Below are 15,100 nucleotides of genomic sequence, written 5' to 3' on the forward strand. Positions count from 1 at the left end.
ATTCTCCCACAATCATATCCGGAATTAACCGGGTTTTCTCCGAACTCTGGTTAGCAGATAACACGTTTGATTTTGTCCTCAGAAGAGTGAACCCTGGCATGGTTTTTTCTTCATCTTCCCTCATATGCTAATATTAACTCTCTCTCTCTCTCTCTCTCTCTCTCTCTCTCTCTCTCTCTGCGAATGCGCGCGCGCGTGTGTGTGTGTGTGAGTAAGCGTTTGCATGTGACGGAGAGTAACATCGAAAAAAAGTTGAATTGATAGCATCCTGTTTGTCCGCAAATCTGAAAATGTTAGAGGTCCTCGAAAGTGTGACTGGCATCACTTGCTTCGATACCATTTTGCTCTCCTACAGGGAGCGATGTGCTGAGATGTGCATTGCTTGTAGAGTTATAGCCAGTGTTACTATTGGAAAAAAAAAAAAAAAAAGCATCCCATAGGATACCAAATATTTCCAAAACTTATCCATTTCCTACTGAGAAATATCCAAAATGTATCCATCATTTTGATTTAACGAAGCTGCAACTTTTCTCTCCACCTTCCATTTTTGGTAAAACTTTTCTTAGTTGCGGGGCCTGATTCCCGCCAGTCGCCTACCAGGACAGGTTACCGGCCTTGGGGGGGGGGGGGTGAGGTCAGGGCACGTCGCCCTAAGTTAGGTTAGCTACGTAAGACCTGGTTAGGTCAGGACCTGGCATTATAGGAAAGGTTATGTCTATTTATGTTTGAGGAACCTGCCCCGGTCGACGACTGGCGGGAATCAGGCCGTGCAACTAAAGTAAAGATTTACGCCAATTCTTTACTGAACGCCAAAATTCAGTGGGGTTGTTTGATTTACTTACTTTATCCTGAAATACGAGTGTTCTCCACTCGTTACATTGATCCATTGATCGTTTTCAGAATCTTGAATAAGCTGGGGACCTTTAGTAAAGACAGGAACTCAACGTTGAACAGTAGGCTACCTGCTGTTGTTGCTACTCGGTCACACGCGTTCAGTATCCGTCATTCTCTTCAGCCGTTTACAGATTTGTCCGGCAAGTTCTGCATAAAAATTCAGAATCCCTAACTCTGAAATCAGCTAACTCCGATTGCAATCTCTTCATCCTGCTTTCATCATTCAGCGTGGTTTCCACATTGCTTCCAAAGTACCATTCACTTCTTTCATAGAATTAGATGGGAATTTATAACAAAACAAGTAAAAACTGCGCCGAAGTTTCCTCGCCGCAATCGAGTTGTCTGTACAGCCGCTACAGCGTATTATCAACGCCACCGAAAATAGATCTATCTTTCGGTGGTTTCGGTACTATTCGTGAAGCGATTTGGTGATTATTCTTGCCCAGGAAAGGCAATATTTTAAACAGTATCTAAAACTATAAGCTGAAAAAATATTCTTCAGACATTCACCGTGTTCTTAAGCTTCTTATAGCGCTGTTTTTCTGAATTTCTATCAGTATTTCACCCTTTTAAAAGTTTGCCCATACACGAACCATACCAGTCTGAAATTCTAGTGGCATAACATAAAAAATATTCAGAACGCGAGGGTGTTCATTTCCAAAATGTATTAGTACGCATAGAAGCCACGCCGTCACAATCATGAACCCTCGTAGTGTTGCGCTAATGCAGAGAAGACTCTGATACGAAGAACGGAACGATTAAGATATTCGGGGAACAGAGTCATGTGCAAGCTTAAAAATCTGTCTAGATGTAAGAAAGAGATGAGAAAATCCGGCGGCCCTCTCCAAAGTTGGGCAAATCGAAAGGTACCGAACTTGGAGGAGGAGGAGGAGGAGGAGGAGGAGGAGGACGAAGGCCATAGTCTGCGAAAGCAACTGAGCATCCGGTGATTGTGAAAAGGGAGACGGTGTTTTGTTTGTGTCTTCAGGTCGTCTAAAAGGTGGCCTTGATTATTGCTATTGTTCCGAGTCGAGCACTATTCTCGTGTGACAATGCTCGTCGCTGATTGGTGGGCCTCACTTTTATGTAGCCCAAGAAGAACAACCCAAGACTGATCGACCAGTCGGGGAATTTTGGCTGTCATTTGCAATTTCGTATTTATTTGTTCCTTTTCCTGTACCTACAAGGGAATTAACCTCTTCGTTTATGAACAGAAATGGCCGTTTTGGCTGCAACTTTCATTTCTCATAGACTTTTATTTGTTCGGTTACTTATCTCAGCAACAAGGGAGCCTGTTAAATAAAAAAAAAAAAGCCAAAAGAAGTAAAACAAATATTGATTTAGCAAGGTCCGTGATTTGGTCCCGGCCTATCGCCTCCCCTTGTACCAACTCAAGTAGGATCAAGAAAAAAGTCAGAAAGTCATATGGGCTGCAATCTCATTCCCAAAGAGTTGATGAGAACTGCGTGACTCTGCCCTGGTGGTACCAACCTAAATTTGGGAAAAGTGTGTGTGTGTGTGTGTGTGTGTGTGTGTGTGTATATATATATATATATATATATATATATATATATATATATATGTGTGTGTGTGTGTGTGTGTGTGTGTATATATATTTATACATACATATAATATATATATACACACATATATATAATATATACATATACATACACATACAGACGGCATATGTATACGCGCAAAACCCGTAGCATAGGTAGAGTTGAGCAACGGTGCCTAAGGGGTATTAGGCGATTGGCAAATATAACGAATGAAGGTTTGCTTGCTGAACAAACTCATCACTCGGGTCCAAAAATATTTCCAGTATCAACGCCGACACTAAGGCTTGCGTGCAACGATGCTGGTGATGATGCTGACAGAAAGTGTCGATGTTTTAGCCGCGGTTTTTGCGCTGATGCAAGTTTTAGATGTTCGTTTTGTCTGCGAACGCTAGTCGCAGTGACGTCACGTTTGATTTTTTTTCTCCATGACCCGTTGGTTTTAATGAAAGCTTACATGAATCCGGTTTTTGGTTTTCTTATTTCCACGTCGTTGCTTTCTTTTTGTGTTGACTGTTATCTTTTGACCAATATGGTCATAAGATGATTTAGAAAGTGTCTGATTTTCATTCACACACACACACACATTATATATATCTCCATTAGATACCATCCAGTTTGAATGAGGTCCTGTTAGTAATTGTACTAATGCACAGAACAATTGTGTATGTGATAAAAGTTTATATATATATATATATATATATATATATATATATATATATATATATATATATATATATATATATATATATATATATATATATATTTTAGGTTATATATATTATATATTTATACAATATATATATAAATATATGTATAACTGAATCACGAAAATATGGAACGCTATGAATATATAAATAAAGACAAAATCCACGAAGGAAAGAGAAACAATGAAGTGCTGCAAGGCCTTTCGACTTATGGTCCTTTACTTTGCAGAGTGAAGAAGTATAAAAATAAGTTTACAAAGAAGGCTCATATGACAGATGGTGATTACAAAGGAAAATATATATATAATATATTATATATATATATATCAAAATTTCTCGTCAGTCACTCATGTTTTTGTAATGGCTATGATATTACGACGCATTCAGTCGTGGAAATAATGCGTCTTCAAAACCAATTCTTTTTAGCGAGTCAAATCGCATAGCGTATTGGGTTTCCAAATGGATTATCAGCCGGATATTCACTTTGTGACTGTTGCCAAAAGCACTTCCGCATTACTTGAAGGCTGTGGAAAGAGTCACAGGTCTGTGTGATTCGATGAAGTTCAAACGTGTTAAAATGGAACTACTGAATATGGTTCAGGATTCACCTGATGCAAGCTCGATGGAACACATGAAACATTCGGACTCGTTTCAAGGCCATTTACCTCTTTTAGGTTTTTCTGTCCACCCTCAGATCTTAAAAACTACTGAGACCAGAGGGCTGCAAATTGGTATATTGATCATCCACCCTCCAAGCATCAAACATACCAGATTGCAGCCCTCTAGCCTCAGTAGTTTTTATTTTATTTAAGGTTAAGCAGGTGCCATGATCGTTAATACAGGTAAACGATATAGATGGCCACCACCGGACCGTAGTTAAAGTTTCATGGGCCCTGGCTCATACAGTATTAAACCGAGACCACCGAAAGTAGATCTATTTCTGGTGGCCTTGATTATGCGCTGTAGCGGCTGTACAGAAAACACGCTTCGGCGCATTTTGTACTTGTTTATTTTTCAAGTTTATTTTTACTGTCATATTTTTTTTTTCCTTTCAATCTAATTGTTTACAAGAGTATTCGGCGTTTGAATGACCCACTTTGGGTAAAGAAGGGGAAATAACAAGTGAACATTTAACATAAATAGACCGCACAAACTGAAATGGAATTAATACCCCTTGCACAACTAAAGTTGCCTAAAGTCCTGGCAGTTTCACGCTCACATTGAAGAACCACATCTTCATTCTCTTTTGATTATCTTTCTGAGTCAATAACCTAGGTGTAGTGACGCCAGTTTTAGTAGCTATAGCTTTCGATTACCTTCACAGACAGGGCTCTTGCAAATGCGGTTAGAGATCAGGTATAGTTTCCCGGTTTTACGATTACTATATGCAATGCTCGTCTATTAAGATGCCTCTTTCATTCCTTTTTTCTGTGCCTCCGTTCATATTCTCTTTCTTCCACCTGACATTCCACCCTCTCTGACAATTGTTTCCTCCTGTTACACCTTTCAGACCTGCTTACTGTCCATTTCCCCTTCAGCGCTGAATGACCTCGTAGGTCCCAGCGCTCGGCCTTTGGCCAAAATTCTATAAACCAATCCCATTAAGATGCAAGATGAGGCCTTCATAATTCTGATGAACACCGCTGCTAGATTTCTTAAAATCCGGATGTGGATACTGAAGTCTGATAAAGGATTCTGACTGCGACTTTTCATTTAAAAAACGTAAACGAATATGGAATATGGATATAGACAGCTGGTTGTTTCAAACAGGATTAATATAGTACTCTGATAATCCTGGTTTTAAGTAAGCTGGCTTATGCGAACACGGGCCCCGTCCCTATGTGCGATCAAGTGTGACAGGGATTAGAACAACCAGCAGAAACAGAAGGTTGTTTTCTGTGTAAATGTATACTATAACCCTTTTTTTAAATTGAGAAAAACATCTAAATAATATGAGGAATTTTTTATTCGGCGAATTCGGTAGTTGATGTTATGCTACCTGGCGCACTTTGCTGCGAGGGAACACCAAACTTTACATACAGATAAAAAGATCTTCGTCAATCATGATAATTTACCATTTCTGGGTGATTTCCTAAGATTGAGCAAGTCTTCAGAAATGCGTAAATATTCCCTCGATATGCCAGTTGCAGTGTGTACCTAACGGTCTTTTATCTAGGCTAGTAAACTTGAACTTATTTATTTAATTTGTCAACAAATAATGTTTCATCTAAAATTGAGTGGCGAGTAAATAAATAAATGCAAGCTAAGATAGACAAAATGGTAAAAGAAAAATCCTCAGGGTTGTATTCTGAGGCAAATGAACTCACGCTCAAGAGTGGTAGGCGCTGGCTCACACCTAAGACATGGCCGAGACGTGAAATGAATGACTAGACGGCAGCTGAGATGACCCTTCCACCACACATGTTGACGCTGATGCAAAACGCTAACTAAAAATAAGCTATAATGAGCTTTTGAAAAGGCAGATTTTAAGTAGATTTAGTGGAAGGAGAACATTGGCGAACATTTTAAGTTGGCCAGAGGATGCATTAGGGAAAAAGTCTGAGAGTTCTGTTGATGGGAGATAGTAAAAGCATCTTTCTGCTGCGTGAGTATACGTAAATTTGATGAATGGGAACTGTTTGTCAGTCTAACTACTATAGTGTCTTATTGATGGCGTAGTCTAGGTTTGCTATTCCTCTGCAAGAGGTTGTGAGGTTATTGGTATTTTTCGATTGACGACGATAGTTTACTTACATAAATTATGGGAATTCTGACTGCATGATAACATTTACTTTTTTCATTTATATAACCAGGTCAGTTTCTATTCGAAGATGTCATGCAATCAATCAAAGGCACCTTAAACAATAGAGGGAAGTAATTTCCTGTTTTTGAACCTTTTATGCATATGTCGAACCTTTTTGTTTTACAAGTGTACATTACAGACTGTGTACATTTTTTCGACCTGTTTTTCGTGACCTTTGACCTCTCTCAGGACATGTCTTATGTACAGGACTGAAGTTGCGATCAAGGAAGGTGAAGGCCACGTAACACAAGCCTCACGCTGGTTTTTCAGATAAACAGTAGAGAAAAATCCATTGGAAGGACCGTTAACATCAGCGAATGATTGTGACACTTATGATTCCTCACGTTCATTCTCAGAGCTTACGCAAGAACTTAGTGGGTCCTCGGATTGTGCGTCTTTCCCGTTAAATGGTCTTTGTCTCATATCCATTTAACTGCCTAATTAGGATGTAAACTTCACTAAATACCATTAGAAGAGTTGACGGGAATGATGAGTATGATAATAAGATACCAACTTGTAAAACGGGCTGTGTATCTAGATCGTCATCTATTGTTGTAATCATGGCTGAATTACTTTCCAGCTATTTGATAACTGCATATGAGTTGTTTAACTAATGTAGAACTGGTCTTCTTCTTCTTTCTAAGCTTTGGGTACATGTCGGCGTTTAAAAACGTCTACTCGTCTGGCAACAGCATTAAAATTAACAAGTCTGCCCCATCCGATGGAGCAACTACGGCAAGCCTGTTGTAGAAGGTCGTTGCCATTGTTCAGGGAGGCACACGCGATAGCACTTCGTCCCCCTTCATCTATACAGAATTATGGTCTTCCTGTAGTGGTGCTGATAGTGTGAAACGGAACGGTGGATTATATATAATAATCCTTGGCACTCGACTGAAGTTTTCATAATTTAGCCATCGGGAAAATCTAACCAGTTCGGTTTGCCTCTGGCTCTGCGCCATTCAGCAAGTTGCAAAGATGACTGCCAAAGAAATATTAGGCAAAAGTGGTTATAAAGCCGCGGCTACCGACGACCCACTGACCGACCACAGCGAGTCTACTACGTCTAGTGACGAATACGAAGGTCCTCGAATCAGAAGGGAAAATCTTCCATACAAAATGATGTAGGTGGAATGTTTTTGATCGTTCTGAAAGTAGTCATCTTCTCGCTTTGTGCGTTTGTCATAACATCACGCGCTGCAATCATTACGTGACCTTGCGTACAGCAACAGCAGCTCTTCAGAGCTCTTAATCTTGGTCTCTGACCACAATATTTCATCCGAGTTTTAATGTTTTAAGTTGAACAGTTAAATTTATATAAATTCTGATTGATTATTACTTATTTACCATATTTTCCGCCCTGATCTTCCGACTGGTGTTATTTCACTTAACACAAAATACGCTCACGTCAGTAAGACGTGTTAGGTCAAATTTACCACCTCACTTATTTTAGGAAATCGAATAACAGGGTCAGGCTGGGAATTTTTTCATAGATTTCGTATGACACTGAATCTGCTGATTGCTCATGTGTGTGTGTATGGGCACTGTACGTTGAAATGTGTTATCAAAACAACTGAAGCCCCTCTTTTTGACTACCATATTTCTCAACGCATACCTTTGAACGAGAGAATAGGAATTATAATCATAATAATCATCTTTATTTTCAGCATTGAATACACCAGTAGAGGCATTACAATAGATACACACAAACTAGATACACGAGTTAACGTGATAAAAATGATCAGTGGCAATATCCACCCAGTTGCCGAGATAGTAATAGACAAAAATCGTAATTATAATAAGTGTGTTGAAACTTTGCGAAGTCAACCTGTAGCTATATTAGCGTTCCCAGGCGTTGTTCTTTGAGCATGTGCTTTTGCGTTCTAGGTGAGGATTATTCTTCTTCCGTACGGATAATGAGAAGTTAACGAAGCATCCAGTCGTGGTCAGATGAAAAGCTCTAATTTAAAAACCGTGTAATGTGCAAGAGCGCGCCACCTCTGCGTTTCATGTCCGCTGCTATCCTCAAAATGGCGACTGCTGTTAGCCATTGTTAAACTGCTATCCTCAAAATCGCGACTACTGTTAGCCACTGTTAGCAACTGCTATCCTCAAAATCGCGACTACTGTTAGCCATTGCTAGCAACTGCTATCCTCAGAATCGCGACTACTGTTAGAACACTGTTAGCCAGTGTTAGCAACTGCTATCCTCAAAATCGGGACTACTGTTAGCCAGTGTTAGCAACTGCTATCCTCAAAAGTCGCGGCTACTGTTAGAACGCTGTTAGCCAGTGTTAGCAACTGCTATCCTCAAAATCGGGACTACTGTTAGCCAGTGTTAGCAACTGCTATCCTCAAAATCGCGACTACTGTTAACCAGTGTTAGCAACTGTTTTCCTCAAAATCGCGACCGCTATCAGCCACTTTTAGCAACTGCTATCCTCAAAATCGCAACTACGGTTAGCCATTGTTAGCAACTGCTATCCTCAAAATCGCGACTGCTGTTAGCCAGTGTTAGCAACTGCTGTCCTCAAAACCGCGACCACTATTAGCCAGTGTTAGCATGGTATCATAAGAAAAAAAAAATTTCTAGCAGCTAGCATCTTGGTGTTAAACTTTGCAGAAAGGAGCCAATATTTGACGGAAATTTGAAAATGCGCCGGTGTGAATCTCATTCATTGACAGGCATGACTTGATATATTTTACCAACACTTGGTCCTTGATGCTAAGCAGCCTTGAATCCCAGAAAACATGACAGTATCACAGTCTTGCGACTGCTTGAGGCTAGGAAAAAGAACACCATCGAAATAAGCCAGTAAATAGTGAACCACTAGCACAGCACTTGTTTTAAAGTTCACTGTAGGCGACCGTGTCTTGAGAATAAATAGTGATTGTTTACTGTATGGTTCAGCGACCTCTTAAAAACACCATTATTACTTTAATATCATGTTGTCGTTGACTTTGTGTCCTGACGAATTAATTGTATGGGAACACATTATATTAATGATTTAAAGAATATACGGAAAATTATATTACAAATCGTTACTGTACCACTGAACCTTTTCTTGGGTAATTTTTTCATTATTGTCGAGTTGTTGTATTTCATGTTCGTTAATATATATATATATATATATATATATATATATATATATATATATATATATATATATATATATATATATAATATATAAAACAAGATGGTTTGATGATACATGTAGACAAAACCACGAAAAACATAACAAATTCAATGCATGGGGAAAAATCGTTCAAATGAAAATGACACCAATTTTGTCGAGTCTCGCCGTGCTGCGAATAGAACTTACCATACAGCCTAGAGAAATTACAATAATTTAATTCCTTGAAGTGTAAACTTGAAGGAATTACTCGACCTCATCTGTGGTGGACCAAATTGGCATCATCTATCTTTGTGTCAGGCTCGTCTTCCATTCCACGTCTTCTAACAGATGATGGTAGATTGGTTACTGGCGGCCCAAAGGGAAAAGGCTGATCTGCTTCACAGAGCCTTTGAGCCTATTCTTACAAAATTTCCATTTCGCTCCAGGGATGTTAAGAAAATTCCGGATAATCTCTATTCTCCCTGTGTTCTCCAAAGTTTCTGAAAAACTTAGTTTTAATCAACTATATAAGTATGTAGAAGCTAAAGGATTGTTAACTGATAGTCAACATGCATATAAGAATCAGTTAAGCACCTACGATGCTCTTTTAGATATGACATGCATTTGCAAGGGAACATTGAGAAGAGTTTTGAGTGCAGAGTAATTCAAGTAGATTTTAGTGCTGCTTTCGATTAAGTAAATCACAAGGCACTTATTTATAAACGTCAGAATGTTGAAGTGGGTGGATGGTTACAGGTAGGCAGCAGCGAGTTGCTGTGGACGAGATCTTTAGTGAACCAAGACTTTTGCCTGGAGTTCCTCAGGGTAATGTTCTTGGTCCACTGTCATTTTTAGTGTATACAAGTGATATGGTTTGTTGGCCGGGAAAATAAGATTGTTCAGTATGCCGGTGATGCAACATTTTGTCACTTTTTCATAAGTTGTGCTTCAACAGAGATCTTTCACATAAACAACTGATACCTGATCCCCTTTATCTGCCGAGAGCAGCCGGATTCGCTGACCAGCAGAAGCACCAATATACAGTAAATGTTTTAGCCTCGCTGTCGAACTTCTCAGTTCCAGAGGTCCTTGATTCCTCAAACTGTTGGACTGTGGAACAGCCTCCCAGGGATGTCGTGCGGTTGGAACTTCAGAAGTTCAGCCGAAGATCCAATGCATTACTACCTTAATACTATTCGCCTTGTATTTCAATATAAATATATCTGTTTGTTAATTTATCGATTTATTTTTTTAATAAGTGGGATCTCTTCTTTCTGTATTTCCCTTTAACTCCTTTTACTTCTTCCTAATGAACATCATATTCTCTGAAAGCTTGAATTTTAAGTCAGTGATATATATTTTATATATAAATATATATGTGTGTATATATAATATATATGTATAATTTTTATATATATTTGTTTGTGTATATATGTCCTTTTTGTGTGACTTTACCATTATATATATATATATATATATATATATATATATATATATATATATATATATATATATATATTTATATTCTTTTCATACCATTATTTCGCATCACTCACTTTTCCTGAGACTGTTTATGTAGAGCCTTCATAGAGAGCAAACTTTCACAAACTGCGTTTCTCCTTTTCCAGGCAACCCGGATGGTTGGGCCGAAGAACCAGATTGGAGCGGTACCTGATACTTGCAGGAACGACGGTGGTGTTTGTGGTGGTCGCTCTGGCTATATCCCTGGCCGCAGTCATCTATGGTTACCAGAACGGAATTTTCAATAATGGTTCGTAGTTATTTTCACGGTTTTGATCACAGATCGGTATTGTCGGATACTCGATGCTCAGTGTGTAGTCTCGACCAGTCAAGTAAAAGATGTATTCATCCGTACTCTCGAGTATTTGATAGCTCCCGTGGGTGTTTGATAGAAGACCCATTTGTCGGGTATATTTGGCATTCGGATTGCGAGGTCGCTGGTGAAAGGCCTTGCAGTACCGTGGCTAAAAAGGTATACCGGCCGCTAAACTCCTCTGCAGCCGTGGGGCCAAATGGCGTGTCCAGGAAATTAACAACAAATAGTTGTCGAACTGCTTGGGTTTGCTTTGCCCATTTGTCGTGACGATATCAGCCAGTGTCGTTTTACTTAATGCTAGACCGGCATTTCAGTTATACTACGCGAATGTTAGACCACCATTTCAGTTGTAATGCGCGAAGGTTAGATCGTCATTTCAGTTATGCTACGCGAATGTTAGATCGTCATTTCAGTTATACTACGCGAATGTTAGACCGTCATTTCAGTTATGCTACGCGAATGTTAGACCATCATTTCAGTTATACTACGCGAATGTTAGATAGCCATTTCAGTTATACTACGCGAATGTTAGATCGCCATTTCAGTTATACTTCGCGTGAGAGCTTTATCTGTAATTTACCGTATTTACTGAAAATGCACCGAGACTGCATTTGGATTCAGAGTAACCTCTTATCACAAAGTCGATTACTGTCATTTGCAGAAACTTGATAGCGAAGAGTTAATGACATCGAAATAGAAAGATTAGATATGACATATCCCGACCGCGTTTTTTGGATTTTAGATTTGTAAAAATCTGTTCGGAAGCGGTGTTTTGTAATATTAATCTGGTACTACTGCTAAAAAAATTGTTTGAACCCTTCAAATTCATGAGTATCAAGGCTTTTGGGTAAATGTCACAGAAAACAGTAATTAACATTAGAATTAGAAACTAAAGAAATACTTAGTACTCTGTGTATATAGTCGACAGTATTGTGATGGTGGAAATATTTTCATAATCCTTCATGACGGACCAGTAGCTTCAAGTAGTTGTGAATTATATAGCAAACGTAGATTAAAGAGCATTGATATTTTGCATGGCTAGAAATAAGTAATATAAACTTTTTGATCCGTTTGGCTGGGAAAAAGCTTTGTTCGTTCCCTGGCAGAAGCAAAACGCAAGCGTATGAATTTTCCCTGATAGTTAGAATTGAATCCATTTAGCAACAGGTAGAGTATAGACAATCCTTAGACAATCTGTCAAGATCCGAGAAATGCAAGGAAACCTCATTATCACCCTTGACAAAGCTGAATGGATGGCCATGAACCTTTCCTAATAGCTTAGAATAACTTTTACTGAGTACTCCAGAAAAAATGGTCGCTTAGGTAAAAAAAAAAAAAAAAAAAAAAAGTTAAGGAAATGGTTCGTTAAGCGAATTTCATAACTTAGGTTTCATGTTGACCCACGCATTTAATGCAACGAGAAATTTCTGAAAAATGAAACGATAGTTAGATTGCTCAAAAGAAATTGAAATCATCCAATTAAAACCCAATAACATAATTAATTCCGTAAGTGGGTCGTGATTTTTGTTTTTCGTAAACAGGGCTCAACTGTTATCGCCGTGAACCTTTAAGCAGGGCAGTAATTGATATATTAAATATCTTTTCCATTAAAACCTGGGCAAGGTGGTAATGAAGTAGTATATATATGATATTTGCATGATACCCATATGACATCGCGGTATATGAAATATTAAATCTCCAATTCTGCTTCATCTCGAATCCTAAAAGTCATTGTATTTTTGTAGATCGACTACCACCCTGCTAGTCTAGTTTTTAACCTACCCACGAAAAGAATGCCTTTCTCAACCCGGTGTCCGGATGAAGACAAGTTACTTCGCTCCTCTTAATGGCCACAAAGGCGTAGACTTGAGTGCAAGAATCGACCATGGTATACGTAGTCTCTCTGCACTTTTACTTTCAGATACGTAAATGCACAAAAAACGTGTTAGTGCGTGGTGGACTGAACTGAACGGCTCTCAAGTCTTTTTACTCTCTAATAGTGTACTCGTACATGTGATGAAATGTTCTGAGATAAATGATTATGAAGTTTTTTTAAAATTATTAATGTAATGATTAGATGCGGATGCCTAGGATTATGGTGGCAGCCATAAATACAAAAAATGAACTTTGATCTGAAAGAGTAATAACATATTACATTGTGGCGTTATTCTGATAGACAGTCTATTCTATTATAAACTTGCCCTGCCATTTGCTGTTAGACATAAAGGGTTTTTTTTTTTAATCCAAAGTAAAATCTAGAATCTTAAGTAACTGGATCGCTTGGGAGTAATGCTTTGGTATCAGAAGATAAATTTAAGATCCTTGCAGTTCATTTGTAATGAATTGTAGATAATTATTACTTATTGGATTGATTTTTCGGTTATATGGTGATCTTTAAAGCTGTGCTACTATTCCTTATGACTTTCGAGTCGCGCTTGCAACATCCCATACTTCCCTCTTATGCATGCCAATGTTGCTTCGAAGTCCTGTGTTCTTGTGCTGTTTCATTTTTTCTGGCTCTTTCTCTGAAGTTGTTTTTGAGATTATCGCTTAAAATGTCTCGCTTTTGTATGATTAAATCTCCTGCTATTTCTGTTCTTCATCTTGATCTCCAAGCCTGAATAATTATAAACGTTTGTCGAGCCTCTCTTCTCTAGATTTATGTAACCTTGCTTAAGAGGGTATAAGGGTAGACAAGCTGTCCAAATTCTGACTTATACAATTTTCTGTATCACTTAATGCTACTGAGACTTGGTTTTTGCATGACTTGGTTTTATGCTTACTGCACGTTTAGTTATAAGACTTTTAACTAAAAAAAAAAAAACTGCGACTGGATACTTATACTGCTATTAGATAACTGAATTGATCATTTTCGGGCTTCCGACCTACAGTATAATGCGGTTTTCAATTGACTTGTGGAATTTTCGAGGCAGTTTTGCCTTTTATACTTACTGCACCTTTAGTTATAGGACTTTGAACTGAAAAAAACTGCGACTGGATACTTAATACAGCTATTAGATAACTGAATTGATCATTTACGGCTTCTGACCTATACTGCGGTTTTCATATGACTCGTGGACTTTCGAGGCAGTTTTCTGACGCTTCGTCATGTCGAAAGGCCGAACTTGCGGACGCAACCAACCGAATTTTTCGAGGTATTTACTGTGGCTGGAAGAAATCACTAATAAGTATGCCGTCGAATTTATAACTTCAAAAGGGAAATGTGTGCGAAAGAAGTGCAAGTAAATTTGTTTGTTTAAATGACCTCTCTCTCTCTCTCTTCTTCGTGTGACTTTTGGCTCCTAAAAGAACTTCTAAGGTCACCTCAACTCTCTCCTTCAGAGAGAAAGTCGTACCTGCAGTACGAGTGAATATGGCGCCCAGGTTTATGGGACACGCCTAATTTACGAATAGATGTTTACTTATTAGAAATATATATATATATGTATATATATATATATATATATATATATATATATATATATATATATATATATATATATATATACTGTGTACATATACACTGTATACATATATATACTATGTATATGTATCATATATATACTGTATATATGTATATATATATATATATATATATATATATATATATATATATATATATATATATATATATATATATATATATATATATATAGAGAGAGAGAGAGAGAGAGAGAGAGAGAGAGAGAGAGAGAGAGAGAGAGAGAGAGAGAGAGAGAGAGAGAGAGAGAGAGAGTACGTCTTATCACCCTGTCGGCTGGGAGACAATTGAGGAAGCTTGGGGTAGGTTCGGACCAGGCCAGATGAGGGCACAGGTCGCTAGTGGGGATCAGTAAAACGAGTCTACAGTCAGCCGAGTCTCCTAGTATATATTAAGGTGTAGGTTCGTAAGTTAGGAAAAAATACAAATTTATTTTGTTTGTTATATGTATACGTATATATATACATATGTATATGCATATATGTTATTTAATATATGTATCTATATACTGTGTATGTATATATATTATATATATATATATATATATATATATATATATATATACGAGTATATATATATATATATATATATATATATACAGTATATATATATATATATATACATGAGTATATATATATATATATATATATATATATATATATATATATATATATATATATATATATATATATATATATATGTTTGT

At 37.7% G+C, this 15,100-nt stretch overlaps 1 protein-coding gene across 10 annotated transcripts in view; it reads left to right on the plus strand.

Moving 5' to 3' along the window:
* The window catches only part of Nep2 (Neprilysin 2), a 237,006-nt gene that overhangs the window by 206,726 nt on the left and 15,180 nt on the right, over positions 1 to 15,100 (plus strand). For 8 of the 10 annotated variants that reach the window (XM_067118788.1, XM_067118783.1, XM_067118789.1 and 5 more), the window contains one exon: positions 10,705 to 10,847. In XM_067118788.1, coding sequence (XP_066974889.1) covers positions 10,705 to 10,847 — 143 coding nt within the window. Of the gene's footprint in view, positions 1 to 6,693; positions 7,085 to 10,704; positions 10,848 to 15,100 lie in introns of those variants that run through there. The other 2 variants (XM_067118782.1, XM_067118781.1) reach the window with 2 other exon arrangements.

This window comes from Macrobrachium rosenbergii, chromosome 16, assembly GCF_040412425.1.
Source record: "Macrobrachium rosenbergii isolate ZJJX-2024 chromosome 16, ASM4041242v1, whole genome shotgun sequence".
NCBI classification, from domain to species: Eukaryota; Metazoa; Arthropoda; class Malacostraca; order Decapoda; family Palaemonidae; genus Macrobrachium; species Macrobrachium rosenbergii.